Here is a 20,242-nt window from a genome sequence, read left to right as displayed (position 1 = left end):
CAAAAAAAATTGCATCTCACATTTAATCACCAATCTTAAATATTATTATTATGCTGAGGTCTTAAAGGCAAAAGAAAAAACATACTTTATTCTACAGGAATGCAAATGCAAAAAGTGGGAAATGCAGGAGAAAATCAGCAGACTCGACAGTATCTGCAAGGTCAGGAAAGTGGGTAGAAAAATCTGCCATGAGGGAGCAGACGGAGTAGGGGAGGGAGTTGATTGTGATGGTATCAGCTGATCAAGTAGCCACGCAAATTCACATACAGGTGGCTAACCTTTTATCTAGGATTCTGAACACTGGCAACCTCCAAAAACCAACACTTTTTTCAGTAATGAAAATGTCCAACCCCTTTGCTCTTAGCCCCCATCTTCTGTCAGCCCCCTCCCCTTGAAGTCTCTTAAATTTTTCCCACTTACCTATGCCCTTTAGTTTTAAGCAACCCTACACTGGGGAAAAAAGCTTCATCTATGCTGTTCATGATAACATCCACTACCTCTTCTGCTCCAGAGAAAAATGCCCCAGCCTGTCCAGGGTCTCCTTAAAACTCCAAGACCTCCAAACTCAGTAACATTTTTGTGATTGTCTTTCTGCACCTTTCTCAGCAACCAGAACTGCACATAATACTCCTAGTGCAATCTTACCAATGTTGTAAAGGTGCAACATGATATCCCAACAGTTGCACCTAATGCCTTCTTCAACTCCCTCCCCACCAATTCAAATTGAGGACAGAGTACTTTTCATGCTTGTCCTTCTTCATGTGCCAGTAAAAGCTTGGGAATAAATCAAGTAAAACATTTGAGCATCCCTGCAGTGCCATCAGGATCATCCAGAGGCCAAGCAGAATTTGTCTGCTAGAAGGCCCTGCATTGCATTGCTACACAAATGATTATTATACTACTGTTGTAAAGAAGGAAATTCTACTGCCGGCCTAGTCTGTGAAGTATCTGGTCGACCTATCAGCCCTGTTGTCCCACTCAGGGCTTATTAATTTCCTCTTCAAAAATCCCTAACTGATTCTGTTTACACCATCCTTCTGGAGAACGAGCGCAACTTCTCCAGTCTAACTTTATAGCTCTGCTCAATAGTGGAAGATACAACCCCCCAAAAAAAATCCTACACATCTGATCCAGTGGATTGCCTCTGGAAAATTGAAGTGTTGCTCACAGCTTCTGGTGCCTTTGCAGGGTTGAAAACTTGGAATCTACTATTTCAGCTACAAAACCTTAACTCACAAAATCATGGGAGCACAGGAATAAGCAGAGGCTCTGACCAGATGACAGAAATTTCAAGGAAAATTTGTTCAAGACATAAATCTGACTTCTGTATTGACACCAACAAATATGTTGTCGTTGCTGTCGATTTTGAATACTACCATTTTTTTTCTCTTCAGCCTTGAAGACTTGTACAGGCGTTTGATGACATTCATTATTTATACAAACAGATGAACTCAGCAACTTTTTTGTTTAAATTGAAAATGACTTTCTTTGTTTCCCCTTTCTGCTGAATGTCCATGTAAGAACTTTGATAGAATCATCAATCAGTCCCTCTCCCCATATTTTTCCTGTTGTGGCTTTTCTTTTTCCCTCAAATGAATCAGGTTCCTCCACTCTTTCAGGGAGCACATTCCACATCATATGACAATGTGTAACGTAAATTATTATTTTTACACATCTCCTTTCTGGATCATTAACTCATTTAACACAGATCACAATCCAAACAAATTTTCCTCATACTTTAACCTTCACAGGAGATCTGCAACACAAATTTGTACTTACCTTTTGGCACCGTGGTCCATTACCATAGACAAGAGCAGCTACTGCCTGCAATATTTCAACATGGGTCCAAGAATTGCATTGCTGGAGGGCTCGGATGCAGTAGGAGAGCAGTAGTTCCAAGCTCTGTTCATCTACTGTTACCTTGAAGACCAAACATTAAAAGTTCTCTGAACATCCTGGTCAACATTTCTCCCTCAACTAACAACACTGAAAACTGAATGGCAAGTTTTCTGAAAGAGGTGCCCACTAAATTCTTACTTCACATCTAAAAATGAAACATGGAAAAAAAAAATCAATTATTCTATTTACTTTTACAAACTATTAAAAATTATTGCTCCTTTCATTTAAATTAAATTGTTGGTTTCTCTGCTCTTTGGAAAAGATCTAAATTTGGCGTTCTTTGTTTATTATAATCATTTGGACAAATATGACCAGAGACGGCCAACTTTAAGTTACAAAGGCAAATTATGTCTATTGTAATTGTATTTTTTTGCGGTGATTTACCATTTATATGATTAGACAACGAACGTTTCTCTGAATGTTATTTGTATGAACACCTAATAAAGTTCTACTCAAGAGGTGGTCTCAAAATTGAGGGCACATGGCAGTGGGATCAATTAGCTAACCTGAGCTGAGAACATGTTAGAGAGTTTAAATATAGAAAGCACAGAAATTAGAACTTGGTCATTCAGAAAACATCAGGAAGCTCTTTACACACAAAAAAAAATCAGGAATTATTTTCCTCTAAAATCTGAAGTCGATCGATCTTTTGTTAAGAAGGGATATTATAAGACATGGAACAATGCAAGTAAATGAAGCCATACAAAACAGGTTATGATTTTGTTGTCTGGTGGAACACATTCAAAGAGCTAAATGACCACTCTTCTTGTGGACAATGTTCCCCTAAATAGTTGCAATGAATTGTTCCCCAATTTCCTTCATCATTGCTCTTCATTAACCCACAGAAACACAAAAATCTCAAACCATAATTCAAGCTAATAGCTCTCAAAAACTTCTAAATTTGTACTATGGAGAGCATTCTGGCTGATGGCATCACTGTCTGGTATGGAAGTGCTATTGCTCAAGACAAGAAAAAAATTCCAGAAGATTGTTAACTCGTCCTGCACCAGTCTTCACTCCATTGAGGATAATTCAATGTGTAAGAAAGCATCCTCTATCTTCAAGCACCCCCACCACCCAAGCTAGGCCCTCTTCACTCTGCTACCATCAGGGAAAAAGGTCCAGGAGCCCAAAGACGAGCATTCAACAACACAAGGTCAACTTCTTCCCCTCTGCCATCACATTCCTGAATGAACAATGAACCATAGTCACTACTTTGCATTTTTTCTTACACTATTTATTTGGTAAGATGGTTTATACAAATGTTTGCACATGATGCTGTCGCAAAACAACAAATTTCATGGCATGTTCATGACAATATTCCTGATTCTGACATAAAGTTGTTGGAAGACCACATGAAGGGATTCACAACAAGATTTCAAAGCTCCAATTTCCCCAGTTTTACTGTAAATCACATACCATCTCAATCGCGATGGCATTAAAATTTTGCTACACAGATTTGCAGAGATTCACATCTCAGATACTTCTACCTGGTGAGCACCATTCAACCACAGAGTCAAAGGAAGACCATTCTATCATACTCAATAATCACATTCAAATGTTTCTGGAAGAAGTAATTCCAGCAAAAGCCTAGCTGATTTCCTCCCCCTCCACTGTCCAGAATTCCATCATAAAACCCCTCTGCCACTATTAAAGGAACTAGACAATCCAATAGGTCAGTGTGGATCAAAGTGCCGTGTATCTCAAATCATCATTGGAAGAGAAGTAGGTCAATCAATAACTTCAACGTTCTTTAACCATGCAAAGAACTCGTAGCAAATCTATATCCCAATTCCATCAACCTGCTATGATCCATACCCCTGGATATCGACATGCATTCCATTCACTTGAAACATTAAGATTAGCAGATTTTTTTTCAATTACTTCAACAGTGTGATTGAGAAGAAAGTGGATGGCAGGGAGTTAAAAAAATTAAAACATAAAACTAAACTTTGTTTAAAATACAAAGTAAATGGCAGCAAGAAATGTAATGTTGCACATGGCTCTGCTCCACCTCTCTTTTTTAAAAAACATTTCTGAACAATTCTATTTCCAGTGCAATCTGCTATAATACTTACCAATTATAAGTGCCTGTTTCCAATGTACTGGGTTTTTTTTTTTTTTTTTTTTTTTTTTTTTTTTAAATTTTTTTATTTTTCACACCATAAATCACATTAGCCATGATATACACTATTTCTTTTCACATATATACAGTGACTTTTTCTCCCCCCCCCCCCTTTCCTCCCAAACCACCCCCCCACCCCCCCCCTCTCATCCATTTTAGGTATACAATCTAGGTTGCATTAAGCCAGTCAGACAATGTTGTCATTCAACAAAATTACACCAGAAATTCTACTGAGTCCATTCTTTTCTTTCCTTCTCCTTCCATCAACTTAGGTAATGTTTGTCCCCGGTAGGTTTTCGCTATTGTATTTAATGTAAGGCTCCTATACTTGTTCGAATATTTCAATGTTATTTCTTAACCAATATGTTATTTTTTCTAATGGAATACATTTATTCATTTAAATTTGGTAGTTTCTTCCTTTTAATTTGGTTATGTATTCCATTAATATTTAAAGACATATAGTTCAGCGTAGCCCTTTTATATTTTGTTTATCTTCTCTTTCCGTTTTTCCATCATTACCTTTCCTCCTTTTCCATTTCTGTTTTCTTATTTTCAACTCTTTATAAGACAACATTCCTACAACATCTAACATTTTCCTTATTCTCCTATTTCTATCTTATTTATCCCCAATCTCCCCTTCACCTCCTGAGTTGTCCTTTATCCCTTGTCGGACAACCACATCTCCCCTCTCCATTTGGATTTGCGAATCCACTCGCAAGCGTCAACTGATTTTGCAGTGACCGCTATTTCCCCCCACCCCGCCTCCCCCAGAAAAGATTTCACTTTTCATATGTCACAAAGGTCCCTCTTTTAATTCCCTCCTTATTCTCTCTATTCCATTACCTTCCCTTATTAATTCTTGTCTATACTATCCATATTTTCCTCTAAGTACAGATACATTCATGTATGCTCATTGTCTCTATTCACTCTTATACCTCTTTACCTGCATACATATCAATCGTGATCATTTTTACTCTCATTACCCGTCTTCATCCCTCAGTCTATTTTTGTCTTTACCCACATACATATCAGTCGTGATCATTTTAACTCTCATTACCCGTCTTCCTCCCTCAGTCTATTTTTGTAATTGTTCTGCAAATTTTCGTGCTTCTTCTGGATCCGCGAATAGTCTGTTTTGTTGTCCTGGAATAAATATTTTCAATACCGCTGGATGCTTTAGTATAAATTTATACCCTTTCTTCCATAAAATCGCCTTTGCTGTATTGAACTCTTTTCTCTTCTTTAGTAGTTCAAAACTTATATCTGGATAAATGAAGATTTTTTGCCCTTTATACTCCAGTGGTTTGTTGCCCTCTCTTACTTTTTCCATTGTCTTCTCCAGTACCTTTTCTCTTGTAGTATATCTTAGGAATTTTACTACAATAGATCTTGGTTTTTGTTGTGGTTGTGGTTTAGAGGCCAATACTCTATGTGCCCTTTCTATTTCCATTTCATGCTGTAGTTCTGGACATCCTAGGGTCTTAGGGATCCACTCTTTTATAAACTCCCTCATATTCTTGCCTTCTTCATCTTCCTTAAGGCCCACTATCTTTATGTTATTTCTTCTGTTATGGTTTTCCATTGTATCTATTTTTTGAGCTAGTAGTTCTTGTGTCTCTTTAGTTTTTTTATTAGATTTCTCCAATTTCTTTTTTAAGTCTTCTACCTCCATTTCTGCTGCTACTGCCCGCTCTTCCATCTTGTCCATTTTTTTTCCCATTTCTGTTAAGGTCATCTCCATTTTAATTATTTTCTCCTCTGTGTTGTTTATTCTTTTTCTTAAATCCTTAAATTCCTGTGTTTGCCATTCTTTAAATGATTCCATGTATCCTCTAATAAGAGCAAGTATATCCTTTACCTTGCCTCTCTTTTCTTCTTCTATTTCACCATACTCTTCCTCTTCTTCTTCCTCTGGGTTGACCATCTGTTGTTTCTTTGGTGCCCTTTCCTCCTCTTCTATCTTGTTTCTATTGTCTTCTGTGGTCTCTTCTTGCTGCAGGTGTTCTGCAGCTGTCGTTGCCGGCTGTGGAGATCGACTCCCCAGCTGGTCCCCCCTCCCGTCGGTGTGTTTTTTTTCATTCGCATCGCGCATGCGCGAAACTTCGCGCATGCGCGGTTGCGCACTTTTGTTCGGCTCTGCGAGCCATTTTTGTAGTCCATTATTTACCGACCTGAGGGAGCGGGTTTCTCTCTCCGCAGCGGGCCTCTTCGGACAGGTAAGGCCTTCACCTTTTCCCTCCTTTGTCTTCTCTTCCTCTCTTCTTACCGTTGCTTTCGACTTTTCTTTTTTTGTCGCCATCTTCTTTCCACCTTTATACTCACTTTTCTGTAACTTTTATTTCTGTGCCTTTGTGTTTTCTCTTGTTTTTCCCGACTTTTCTGGAGAGGGCTGGAGTTCACCGTCCGGCCACTACTCCATCGCGTGACTCCTCCTCCAAAAGTCCTGCATGTTGAATGTTGTAAGATGCAGTCCTGGAGTTGGAAAGTGCAGGAGGTCCACTCTCTCCTTCCCTGAGTTTGCTCGCTTTCAGGTTCCTCGAAATTTCACAAACCTCTGAACTAAAAGCAAATTGCTGGAAATACTTTGGGAGAGGGAGAAGTTTAGAAACAACTTTAAATCTCGGATGTGGGAACAGTGGTTCAACAGATGGACTTGCTTTCAATAGATCTTGAAGACAGAAAGGGCCAAAGGATTTTTAATAGGGAATCCAATGTACTGGTTGACACAAAGTTGGCAATTGTGATTCAAAGTTTTATTTAAGTTCATACCTGCAAACGGTTGAGCAAGTGATGGATTAGTTGACACAGTTTGCTCACAAGGTGTTCCTGGTTTAGCTGGACAAGTCGACAGGCTTGGACAAGTAATGAACACACATCCTACAAGTGGAAAATAAATTAATGAGACTTCTTCAGGTATCTAACTTAGAAATTAATTTATTCATGCAGTTGATAAGTCATTTGGCATTTCAAAAATGGAACATTAACAAGGCAGTATGATGAACTACCAGTCCTGTTCATTCATCTTACAGTGACTGACTTCTTACTGCTACACGTTATATTTAGTTGCCAATATATCAAGAGGTTTCACACCATACATGTTTCAGCATCTGAACCAACTTCATCTTCATGTCAGAGTTTAAACTGCAGTTTTCCAATTTTGCTCAGTTTTATCTTATGAATTGCTAGAAACTGTCTTGTTAATCCTTGACATGTAGTGCAATGGCATTTAGAAGGTAGAATTTTCTGGCATCCGCTCAGCTAGCAGCACTGAGTGTTTGGATTTATTATTGGCCTTCTAAATGCCCAGGAGTCATTTCAATAATTCAATGTGATAAATGTGGTTCAGCACTGCTTGCAATATTGCTTATCTTTGCACAATCATCAAACCTGGCAAGTTGCATGGCTATCTACCTAACATCCAAGTCATAAATGAATTCTCCCAACGAAGACCTTTATGGAGCACCACTTATCATATCCTATCAATACAACGCCAAACTCCAATTCCTGACATTCAGCCAAATCCCTGGCCAAATCAATAGTTTGGACTTGATTCCACAAGCCTCCAGTTTAGCCAAGTCTCGGAGAAGGAATTGGAAGTAAAAGAAAAATGCAGATATTGAAATCCAAGAATAAAAACATCAAACGCTGGAAATATTCAGGTGACAACATTGGAGAAAGAAACAGAATTAATGTTTTGTTGATAACCTTTCATCAGAAATTATGAAATTTTTATTCCATTGTCTACCATGTTGGAGATGCTTCCAAAAAAAAAAGAATTAATTTGTCAAGCATGACCTCCTACCTTGATAAAATCCATGCTACCTTTCCCTTATCAACTGAAAAATTAAAGAAAAGGTACTTCTGATTTTGTATGTTGTAGCTTCACTCTCTCCTCTATCCAAAGAATTGAAAAGGCAATTGCAATCTTTTCAATGTACAGGAATAGTTCCTGTATAAACTGTGTCGTACCAATTCCCTTAAAAATAATCGGTCAGTTCATAAATTGATATCAATACCAGTCCATTTTGATGAACTGCAATCTTTTTGTTTATGTGATGCCTTCATCAATCACACTACCACTTCCAATTTGCAAGATCTGGGAAATAGTTTATTTTTGCATCATTGATTTAATATATAGAATAACTATTTTAATTATTAAATAGTAGTATAACGATTTCAGCTGGTCATTTTTACACATTATTAAATTCCTATAGGAAATATATTTGTTCCCAACAATATTGGGTGATTTGTCACAGAATAATTTGTTTAAAAAAGGCTCCAAAAGTATCCTTGGAAATTATAAGATGATGAGCCTGACATCAATAGTAGGTAAATTATTGGAAGATGTTCCAAGATAAGTGCAGAGCAACAAAGGGATTTAGGAGTTGTGGTAAATAGTACCCTCAAGGCTGATACTCAGGTCACTGTATATGTGTGAAAAAGAAAAAGTGTATATCATGGCTAACGTGATTTATGGTGTGAAAAATAAAAAATTTAAAAAAAAAAGGCTGATACTCAGGTCGATGGTGTGGTGAAGAAGGCATTTGGAATGTTGGCCTTCATAAATCGGAGTATTGAATTCAAGAGTAGGGAGGTTATGATGAAATTGTACAAGGCATTGGTGAGGCCAAATTTGGAGTACTGTGTACAGTTTTGGTCACCAAATTATAGGAAAGATATAAACAAAATAGAGAGAGTGCAGAGAAGGTTCACGAGAATGTTGACAGGATTTCAAGGTTTGAGTTACAGGGAAAGGTTGTGCAGACTGGGGTTTTTTTCTCTGGAGCGTAGAAGATTGAGAGGGGACTTGATCGAGGAGTTTAAGATTTTAAAAGGGACAGACAGAGTAAACGTGGATTGGCTTTTTCAATTAAGAGTGGGGGAGGTTCAAACTAGAGTGCATGGTCTAAGATTGAAGGGGGAAAATTATAAGGGGAACATGAGGGGAAATTTCTTTACGCAAAGGGTGGTGGAGATGTGGAATGAGCTTCCGACAGACGTGGTTGAGGCGGGATCATTGGTTACATTTAAGGAAAGACTGGATAGTTACATGGAGAGGAGAGGACTGGAGGGGTATGGACCGGGTGCTGGTCAGTGGGACGAGGAGGGTGGGGATTTGTTAGGGCATGGACTAGTAGGGCCAAACTGGCCTGTTCTGTGCTGTAAGTGGTTTATATGGTTAGATCAGATATTCAAGTATTTGGATAGCCAAGGACTGATTAGGGATAGTCAACATGGCTTTGGCATTGATAGGTCGCATTAACCAATCTGATCAAATTTTTTTGAGTTTACCATGAAGGTTGACGAAGGAAAGGCTGTGGATGTTGTCTACATGGACTTTAGTAAAGCCTTTGACAAGGTCCCAAATGGAAGGTTAGTCAGGAAGGTTCATACGCTTGGTATTCATGGTGAGGTTGTAAACTGGATTCGACATTGGCTATGCAGGAGAAGCAAGAGAGTGGTTGTGGATGATGGATTTTTAGACTCAAGGCCTGTGACTTGGTGGCACCATTGTTGTTTGCCATCTACATCGATGATCTGGATGATAATTTGGTAAATTGGATGAGCAATGTTTGCAGATAACACCAAGATAGGAGGCGTTGTGGATAGGGAGGAAGGTTTTCAAAGCTTGCAGAGGAATTTGGACCAGATGGAAATATGGGCTGAAAATGGCACATTGAATTTAATGCAGAGGAGCGGTGTTGCATTTTGGAAGGACAAACCAAGAAAGGACATACACAGTAAATGATAGGGCACTGAAGAGTTCAGTAAAACAGAGGAATCTGGGAATACAGATACATCGTTCCCTAAATGTGGCATCACAGGTAGATAGGGTTGTAAAAAGAGCTTTTAGCATATTGGCCTTGTTATGGAATTAGTTATTAAAATTATGATAAAATACATCTTAAAAGGGTCGGTTTGTGATGTTTAGCTATTAGGTCACATTTCACAAACAAACATCTCATTTGCCATGCAAGATCTATGCAAGAATAGACTATGTATGCGGTGACTTTGCAGAGACAATGGGAAGTGCTTGTAAGAGTTTCACAAGTAGGTGTTAATGGAGCACCCCAGGCTCAAGAACTAAGAAATCATTTGCAGCTAGACTGGGGCTAGAGTTTTAAATTTCTGGTTGAAGTTTGTTGTTGTCAGAGGGGCCACATGGTTTTGCAAACAGAGAGAAACATTCATTGTTTGCAAGAGTAATCTGAGGCAGTTTGTGGTGAAGGCTGCAAGTTGGCAAGACTGCATTTCAAGACAGGTTTTTAGTGATGAGTTCAGCCTGTTCTAAATCTCTGTAGTCAATTGCAAATGTTTGTGACTGATCGCTGTGTTTCTCCTGGAATAGGAGAAAAAGAAGAAATCCTTGTAGAAGCCTGGAAAAATAAGTTATCTTTTGCAAAAATCCAAGAGGGACCAAGTTTCTTCAGTAAGACACCTCTCTGAAACCAACAAAGATTTTCCTGAGTGGTAAAAACTTAAGTTAAAGCACCAGAGCCTGGTGACTATAATAACTGTTCAATTCTGTGCACAGTATGGAAGTTAGCCAGATACCAGTGAACTTGGAGAAGTAAAAAGTGAATGATTGGACAGTGAAAAAGAAGGTCCCTGAACACACAAATATTACATATACGTCCACTTAGAATTATAAGAGGGTTGTTAGGTTAAATTAATAGCAATAAGTATTGATATTACTATTGTGAGAGATAAGTAAAACTGATATAAAAATATGAAGATGAGGAAACTAGTATAGATCTTTGGCTTGGCTTCGCGGACGAAGATTTATGGAGGGGGTAAAAAGTCCACGTCAGCTGCAGGCTCGTTTGTGGCTGACCAGTCCGATGCGGGACAGGCAGACACGATTGCAGCGGTTGCAAGGGAAAATTGGTTGGTTGGGGTTGGGTGTTGGGTTTTTCCTCCTTTGCCTTTTGTCAGTGAGGTGGGCTCTGCGGTCTTCTTCAAAGGAGGCTGCTGCCCGCCAAACTGTGAGGCGCCAAGATGCACGGTTTGAGGCGTTATCAGCCCACTGGCGGTGGTCAATGTGGCAGGCACCAAGAGATTTCTTTAGGCAGTCCTTGTACCTTTTCTTTGGTGCACCTCTGTCACGGTGGCCAGTGGAGAGCTCGCCATATAATACGATCTTGGGAAGGCGATGGTCCTCCATTCTGGAGACGTGACCCATCCAGCGCAGCTGGATCTTCAGCAGCGTGGACTCGATGCTGTCGACCTCTGCCATCTCGAGTACCTCGACGTTAGGGGTGTGAGCGCTCCAATGGATGTTGAGGATGGAGCGGAGACAACGCTGGTGGAAGCGTTCTAGGAGCCGTAGGTGGTGCCGGTAGAGGACCCATGATTCGGAGCCGAACAGGAGTGTGGGTATGACAACGGCTCTGTATACGCTTATCTTTGTGAGGTTTTTCAGTTGGTTGTTTTTCCAGACTCTTTTGTGTAGTCTTCCAAAGGCGCTATTTGCCTTGGCGAGTCTGTTGTCTATCTCATTGTCGATCCTTGCATCTGATGAAATGGTGCAGCCGAGATAGGTAAACTGGTTGACCGTTTTGAGTTTTGTGTGCCCGATGGAGATGTGGGGGGGCTGGTAGTCATGGTGGGGAGCTGGCTGATGGAGGACCTCAGTTTTCTTCAGGCTGACTTCCAGGCCAAACATTTTGGCAGTTTCCGCAAAGCAGGACGTCAAGCGCTGAAGAGCTGGCTCTGAATGGGCAACTAAAGCGGCATCATCTGCAAAGAGTAGTTCACGGACAAGTTTCTCTTGTGTCTTGGTGTGAGCTAGTATAGATATATGTGTAATAAATAACCACCTCACTGACAAAAGGCAAAGGAGGAAAAACCCAACACCCAACCCCAACCAACCAATTTTCCCCTGCAGCCGCTGCAACCGTGTCTGCCTGTCCCGCGTCGGACTTGTCAGCCACAAACGAGCCTGCAGCTGACGTGGACTTTTACCCCCTCCATAAATCTTCGTCCGCGAAGCCAAGCCAAAGAAAAAAAAAGAAATAAAGCCAATATGAATAGGATAAGAATAGATAATAGAATGTAGGAAGTAAAGTTAGTTTGGATAAGATAAGGGTTCTTCTAGCCTTATTAGCAAGTTCTGCACATAAGGTTGTAGCCCTGAGAGTCGGGAAGGTGTGAATTAGAACAAAGGCAGGTTTGTGAATAAGGACAATGACATGATGAGACACCGACAGGATACCCCCTGGTCCTCCAAGTTCACAGAAACAGCACGTAGGCAGGCAGGATTGCCTAATGCCAAACTCATCCAGGAGGCAGAAGAATGTAAGGGGGAGGGTATTTCTATACTGAAATCAACTGTATAAAAGTTGGGTGAGCCCCAGTGTATGTGTGTATTCCCAGGGTAAGGGGAAGCACCCAACTTTGCATTGTTGTATAATAAATGTTCTTTGTTCTCAATTTTTGTCTCGAGCAAATTCTGTGAAGGTACTTCTGTTTCTCACACTATGTATTAAAAATTTAAACCAGTTGTTTTTTTTAAAGTTGCCATTGTTTTGGTGAATTTCTGTTACTGCTGGTTTTATGAGTCCCTTGGGCTCGTAACAGCCTTCATAAGTCAAAGTATTGAGTACCAGAGTTGGGATGTCATGGTAAACTTGTACAAGACATTGGTGATGACAAATTTGGAGCATTGTGTGCAGTTTTGGTCATCTAACTACAGGAAAGATATCAATAAGATTGAAAGGTTGCAGAGTAGATTTACCAGGATGTTGCCCAAACTTCAGGACCGAGTTGTGGGAAAGGTTAAACAGGTTAGGACTTTTTTTTTCCCTAAAGCATAAAAAATGAGGGGAGATTTGATAGAGGTATTTACAATTATAAACGATATGGAGAGAGTAAATATAGGTAGGTTTTTTCCACTGAGGTTAAGGTGAGATACATACCAAAGGATATGGGTTATGGGTGAAGGGAAAAGTTTAGGGGGAACTTCTTCACACAGAGAGTGGTAGGAGTGTGGAATGAGCTACCAGTTGATGTGATGAATGCAAGCACAATTTCAACATTTAAGAAGAATTTGGACAGGTACATGGATTGGAGAGGTTTGGAGGGCAATGGACTGGGTGCAGGTCAGTGGGACTAGGCAGAGAAATGGTTTGGCACAGAATAGAAGGATCAAAGGGCCTGTTTCTGTGTTGTAATGGTCTCCGGTTCTACAGACTGTTGCACAAAGTGCTTTGAAATATTTTGACATTAAAAACATTATACAAATACAAAATCTAACCATATTGCCCCATAATTAAATCTCTAAAATGAGACAACTTTTAATTTTCTTTTAAATTTATATTTAAGAAGGTGGGGAAAATAAAAACTTGGACTAACACTAGTATAAATAGATAATCGATCAGTTGATTTGGTGGGCTTGAGGGCCCATTTCTTTGCTGCAAAACTCTATGATTTATGACTCTAAAATGTGCACAAACAAGGAACAAAAATGGGAAGAATTACAAGCTCTGAACTAATTGGACCATTCAGTCAATCATCAAAAGATGGAAACATATACAAGATGAACCCTCAGTATTCTTGAATATGAAAAGTATGCTGGGAGGTCACTGATGGTCAAATCATTAACTGCTCCAGCTACAAAACAAATATGATCTTGCAAAACAAACTAGCAAGAACAAAGCAGAATTATGTTTCTTTCAATTTCTCAAAGATGCAGGATTTCTAAAATTAAAAATTGACACAGAAATGTATTGATGTCCTATTGGAACATCGAACAGTAGCTTTGAATCATTAGAATTGATTTGAATCAAAGGTTCCCCAACATCAGCTTCTATTTTTCAAATCTTTAACTTAAAAGTTACCAGTCAACATGTCTCTGATTCCTTCTTTAATTCTTCTTTGGCTTGGCTTCGCGGACGAAGATTTATGGAGGGGTGAATGTCCACGTCAGCTGCAGGCTCGTTTGTGGCTGACGAGTCCGATGCGGGACAGGCGGACACGGTTCCAGCGGTAAACTTACAGATCTGAGTAACCCCCTTATGAAAACTGATGTCACATTGTGATTGACAATGCTAATGCCAGATACCGAGAGCATTTACTTCAGTTAAAGTATGACGCATATGGCAGTTATTGGTGTAAACTAAAGAAGTGCTAGCTAAAGAACAGAAAGTGGATCGAGGTTTGAAATTTTATTTCCTTAAAGAAATGTAAAGAATTCTTGCTAAACCGAGTCACTGAGATCAACAAAATTCAACTTTCATTGCTGCCACAAATCTAAATTGTCAAAATAGAGCACCTATCTTAATGAAAACTAAATAATACACCAGAAATATGATACAAAAGCAAATAATACTGAAAATGCTCAGCAGGTCAGGCTGGAAAGAGAAACAGAGTTCACATTTCTGATTGGGGAGTGTTTGGTCTAAAATATTAAACCCTCTTAAGGTTGTTGGTAAATTATGACCTAGTGTAGACTTGAAGAACATGCATCAAGGAGATCAAGAACCATGTTAATTAATCTACCATGGAGAAACAATAAGAGTACAATTGTTCAAACTAGACTTTCTAAAATGGTACCCATTTATTGTGTTTCTGCTGGGCAATGATCAAGCAGAAAATTGGCACAAAATGTATGGATTCACAGATGAAGAATGGCAATCTCATGGAATCGTGCATTAGAACGCTAATGCAATAAACCAGGAGTCAGAAAAATAAGTAATCCCAAGTTTGCAAATCATTCTTCCATTGGCTGTATTTGATCATACTGTTGCACAGGAATTATTAGAAAACAAAAATTATGTGCATTTTTTTTTGCATAACCTTGCAATGTCTTCGGGCTGCAAATTTACTGCAATGAAGCTAAGCAAACACCAACTGATATTCACTGAAGAATACAACCAGGATTTTGCACCTGCAAGCTGAATCAACCACCTGAAATTACAGGACATTATCATAAATTATACAAGATCTGACATCCCAATGACTCAGTGAAATCTAAAGGAGGTCTCTTACCCTGCCAACTAATCTAAGGCAGACATTCGCAACCTTTATTTTGGCTGTGGCGCCTTTAGGACTCTGCTCAAGCTTTATGGGCCCCCTTCCCTGTGAAGCAGTCACATTCAGTTGGTTTCTTCCATACTTTTCTCATACCAGCATAAGAAACAAATATTTTATGGTTTCCATCCATGCCCCCCCCTCCGCCACCTTTAAATGTGGTGTGGGCACAGGGAGGGGGGTGCTGTATGGCCCCTGTTCAGAATGGCTAATCTAAGGGACAAGTAGAAACTAAGAGAGCTCTCACTGCAACACAACAGCCAATCTACTGACAATTCGGAAGTAATGATTTCTAATAAATAAATACTAGAAGGTGTTCAATGTAGCAATCAACCTGAGAGAGTTAAAACAATTTAATCAATTATTCTGGAACTGTAGATAGATGGTTTCATTCTCCAATATTGCCATCCTCACAAATGCAACAGAAGGAACATTCACAACAACTACCAGACTGATAGAGTCTACCACAGAACTGACCACCATCAGGATTCAATATATGATTTTGATAATCACATTTGAGGCCAATTACTTTTACATTAAAAGAATAAACCAAAAGAAAAGTGAGGATTGTGAGAGATGAGTAAAACTGATCTAAAAATATGAAGATGAGGAAACTAATATAGATATATGGGTAAATGAATAAATCCAGTAAGAATAGGATAAGAATAGATATTAGAATGTAGGAAGTAGAGTTAGTCTGAATAAGATAAGGGTCTTCTAGCCTTTTAGACAGAATCAGCAAGTTCCGCATATTTAATTAGTAAGCGAGACAGTATTAGCAAGTTCTGCATATGAAGAGGTTGTAGCCCTGAGAGTCGGGAAGGTGTGAATTAGAACAAAGGCAGGTTTGTGAATAAGGATAATGACATGATGAGACACCGACAGGATACCCCTGGTCCTCCAAGTTCACAGAAACAGCACGTAGGCAGGCAGGATTGCCTAATGCCAAACTCATCCAGGAGGCAGAAGAATGTAAGGGGGAGGGTATTCCTATACTGAAATCAACTGTATAAAAGTTGGGTGAGCCCCAGTGTAAGGGGAAGTGTATGTTGTATAATAAATGTTCTTTGTTCTCAATTTTTGTCTCGAGCAATTTCTATGAAGGTACTTCTGTTTCTAACAACTACATGCAATGATGCACATATACAGACATAATCACTGGACTAAAGGAAACATCTTCATTTGGATCTGGCATAGACCATAAGACATTGGAGCAGAAATAGATTATTTGGTCCATCAAGACTGGCCTTCCTTTTAATCATTTGCTGATCCATTTTCAAACTCAGTGCCTACCTGGCCAATCAAGAACCTATCAATCTCTGCCTGCAATACACTCCTCAACCACCTGTGGCAACGTATTCCTTAGATTTGCCACCCTCTGGCTAAAGAAATCCTTCCTCAACTGTTCTAAGCAAACACCCTTTAATTCTGATGTGCCCTCTTATCCTATACTCTCCCACCATGGGAAACAACCTTTCTACATCTACTCTGTCCACATCTTTCAACATCCAAGATGTTTCGATGAGATCCCCCCACTCCTTCTCCTAAATTCCAACAAATACAGAGCAGTCAGATCCTCCTCACATGATAACCCTGACATTCTCAGAATCATCCAGATGAACCTCCTCTGAACCCTCTCCAACACATTTTTTGCCTATATGAGGAGTCCAAAACCACGAGGACTGGGCACTTTGCATCCTGGTAACTAAGGGTCATAGCGATTAAATTAACTTCAATATATTCAAAAGAATGTGAATTTTGTATCGAACTAAAAACATTGAACTCAATTTGTTCACTTACGTCCTTTAAGAAAGGAAACTGTAATAACATGGCGCAATGCTGCATTAATCATTATAAACCAAATTATCATGAGATTTATTGGTAATAAATATCCACATTCAAAATCTAGAATGGTTTGCACCAGTTACACATTTCCATTTGCAATTTTAACATCTGTCGAGCTGTGATAGAAATGGTCAATTTATGGAATATTTAACTGGACAATATCCAGAGGTCGAGGTACCTTAACCTCGATAAGCAGCAATGATCCTCTAGTCAGGTGGAGGAATATTTGAGAGGCAGGCGATCATGGTGCATTGTTGTACCTTCTCACTGGTGAGATTATTTGTTCATTTATTATCATGTGTATCAGGTTACAGTGCAAAATAATCCAGGCCAGTTAAAAAGTAGTGCAAAAGTAAAACAAAAGTGTAGAGTAGAAGTGTTTCAGAGAAAAGTTCAGTTAAAACAGTGCGATGAGATTGGGATTGTGAGATCAAGGGATCATCTTTTACTTATGAAATCTCTGGGCAAGATTCTGGAAACAGTGGGATAGTTCTTGAATATGGTAGCATGCGATTCAAACTAATTGAATGTGACCAGGTGGTAAGGGTCCAGTAATATATTGGCTGCTTTTCCAAGACACCAAGAGCTGTGGACAGAGTTGAAGATAGTTTGTGCTCACAACTCTGCAGTTTCTTGTCCTTGGGGGCAGAATAGCTCCCACATCAAGCTGCGACGCATCCAGACAGGATACTTCCTATGGTACATCAATAAAAGTTGGCAAGAAACATTGGAAACATGCTGAATTTCCTTCAGCTTCTGAGGAAATGATGGTGTCAATGTGATTGGACCAGAACAAATCGTTGGTGATTCTGGAACCTAGAAATATGATTCTCTCCACCATCTCCATCTCAGCATAATTCATTCAGATGGGCGCTTGTGCTCCACCCTTCTTCCTGAAAGTTGATGTCATTTACTGATACTGAGTGAGAGATCGATGTCCTAATACCTTGCTACTAGATTCATTCTCCTTCCTGTACTTCTTTTTGTTATTGTTTGAGATCCAGTCTACTATGCAGATGTTATCTGCAATCCTGAATGCCAATAGCTTAATTATCCTTATTCCAAAATGATGCAGTTTGATCCCATTTCAATGTACTCTTAAATATCATTGTATGGGTACCCCAAATAAGCAGATAGTGCCAATAAGTGAACTCTTCTCCAAGCCACTAGACTGTAGTTCACGGTGACCAAGGAAAAGCAGGATCATGTGCTAGTATCAGCAAGGAGCTAATTCTGCAGACCCTTGACCAAATGAACGCAGTAACGGGCAAAACTTCCTGCCACTCTCCCACATGATAGATCTGTCAGGAACAATTTCACTTTGTGGTCCTGCATATTTACTTTCTGCACCTCATGGACCACTTGTTTCTCACCATTGCATTGGCCAATCTTTAACCTCTGGATAAGAAGTCTGACATTTAAATCTGAAACAAGGAATCATTTACTCGTACAAGAGTGTAAGTCACTGGAAAAGGGAGCATGGATGCTATAGTGTGGCGTGTATTCAAGGCTGATATCAAAACACTTTTCCATCAACAAAGGAATGGGATAGGAAAGCATATGATTAATCATGACCTCACTGAATAATGAATTCATATGATGACTTATATTTTTATTCCTTATGAGAGAGCAAAGAGTTGCAGAAAACTCATGAGTAGAGCACATCAAAATAACAGATTAGAACCAGAAGAACCTCAGGAAGAGGAATACACGAGAAAAGCAGACCTATATGCAAACTGAAGTGATAGATATTATTTCAGTTTCTCGAGGATTTTTTTTAAATCAAAGCAGAGAAAGAGAAGTAGCTCTTTCCCCACATATTTTGTCCCGTTCTCCTGCAGTCACTCTGGTACACAAATTGCCTATCAGTACCTGTCTCATTTCACAGATCCTGAAAAAGGCACAGCACAGTTTAAATAAAACTTTTAGGTGATACAGATTACTGAATGTTTCCTGCAACATACTAGATAGATTATGCTCCCTTTTCAGGGAGCAATAAAACAATTGGAGTAAGTATGATCAAAATCCTCTATGAAGATTAATACAAGAAAACTTATCTGAATACAAATCACATTTTTCATCAGGACATGCCGACAAAGGCTATCAATATTCTCTTCAAAATCCACGTTCATTTCCCCGATTACAGTTTTCTCAAGGCAATGATTAAACTACAAATGAAAGTTTTAAGAAGCCAAAAAGCTGTGATCTGTTCCTGAAATTGTTCTGAAACATACTGCTATAATTTGCCACAAATTATTCACTTATCGATGTACCTTATTTCAGTTCTATGAATAAGGCAGGAGACTATTCATCCCATGTAGCCATGCTAAGTTTATATCCTTCGTCGTTTTAAATAGCTCTATCCAATTCCCTAATCAGCCTCCTCCTTTCCAAAGTTAAGAACAATCTAAAGCACTTTACCAAAGGTCCTTGATCTTGGGGATCATTGAAATGTGCCCCTTTTACATCTTTCAAATAACCTTCAATCTTTCCCGGAGTGTGATACTCAGAAATACTCCAGTTGTGGCTGAACCAATGTTTCATGGAGATTCATTATGACCTCCTACTTTTGTACTCCATTCTTTAAACAGGAGACTGTACTTGTTTTTTTTTTTTAAAATCACTTTATCAATCTGGCCTGTCACTTTCAACCAACTATGAACAAGAACACATATCTTTGGCTTGGCTTCGCGGACGAAGATTTATGGAGGGGGTAAAAGTCCACGTCAGCTGCAGGCTCGTTTGTGGCTGACAAGTCCGACGCGGGACAGGCAGACACGGTTGCAGCGGCTGCAGGGGAAAATTGGTTGGTTGGGGTTGGGTGTTGGGTTTTTCCTCCTTTGCCTTTTGTCAGTGAGGTGGGCTCTGCGGTCTTCTTCAAAGGAGGTTGCTGCCCGCCAAACTGTGAGGCGCCAAGATGCACGGTTTGAGGCGATATCAGCCCACTGGCGGTGGTCAATGTGGCAGGCACCAAGAGATTTCTTTAGGCAGTCCTTGTACCTCTTCTTTGGTGCACCTCTGTCACGGTGGCCAGTGGAGAGCTCGCCATATAACACGATCTTGGGAAGGCGATGGTCCTCCATTCTGGAGACGTGACCCACCCAGCGCAGCTGGATCTTCAGCAGCGTGGACTCGATGCTGTCGACCTCTGCCATCTCAAGTACTTCGACGTTAGGGATGAAAGCGCTCCAATGGATGTTGAGGATGGAGCGGAGACAACGCTGGTGGAAGCGTTCTAGGAGCCGTAGGTAATGCCGGTAGAGGACCCATGATTCGGAGCCGAACAGGAGTGTGGGTATGACAACGGCTCTGTATACGCTTATCTTTGTGAGGTTTTTCAGT

At 39.8% G+C, this 20,242-nt stretch overlaps 1 protein-coding gene across 9 annotated transcripts in view; it reads right to left on the bottom strand.

Annotated features, from left to right (window-relative positions):
• Nucleotides 1-20,242, bottom strand: part of heatr6 (HEAT repeat containing 6) — a 152,880-nt gene that overhangs the window by 119,224 nt on the left and 13,414 nt on the right. For 8 of the 9 annotated variants that reach the window (XM_069911408.1, XM_069911406.1, XM_069911407.1 and 5 more), the window contains exons 2-3: nucleotides 6,794-6,901; nucleotides 1,780-1,920 (exon numbers count right to left, since the gene is read on the bottom strand). In XM_069911408.1, coding sequence (XP_069767509.1) covers nucleotides 1,780-1,920; nucleotides 6,794-6,901 — 249 coding nt within the window. The remainder of the gene's footprint in view (nucleotides 1-1,779; nucleotides 1,921-6,793; nucleotides 6,902-20,242) is intronic. The other variant, XM_069911403.1, reaches the window with a different exon arrangement.

This window comes from Narcine bancroftii, chromosome 14 (assembly GCF_036971445.1).
Source record: "Narcine bancroftii isolate sNarBan1 chromosome 14, sNarBan1.hap1, whole genome shotgun sequence".
NCBI lineage: Eukaryota > Metazoa > Chordata > Chondrichthyes > Torpediniformes > Narcinidae > Narcine > Narcine bancroftii.
Note: the sequence above shows the minus strand (reverse complement) of the source record. Positions and strands in the feature narration are given on the sequence as shown.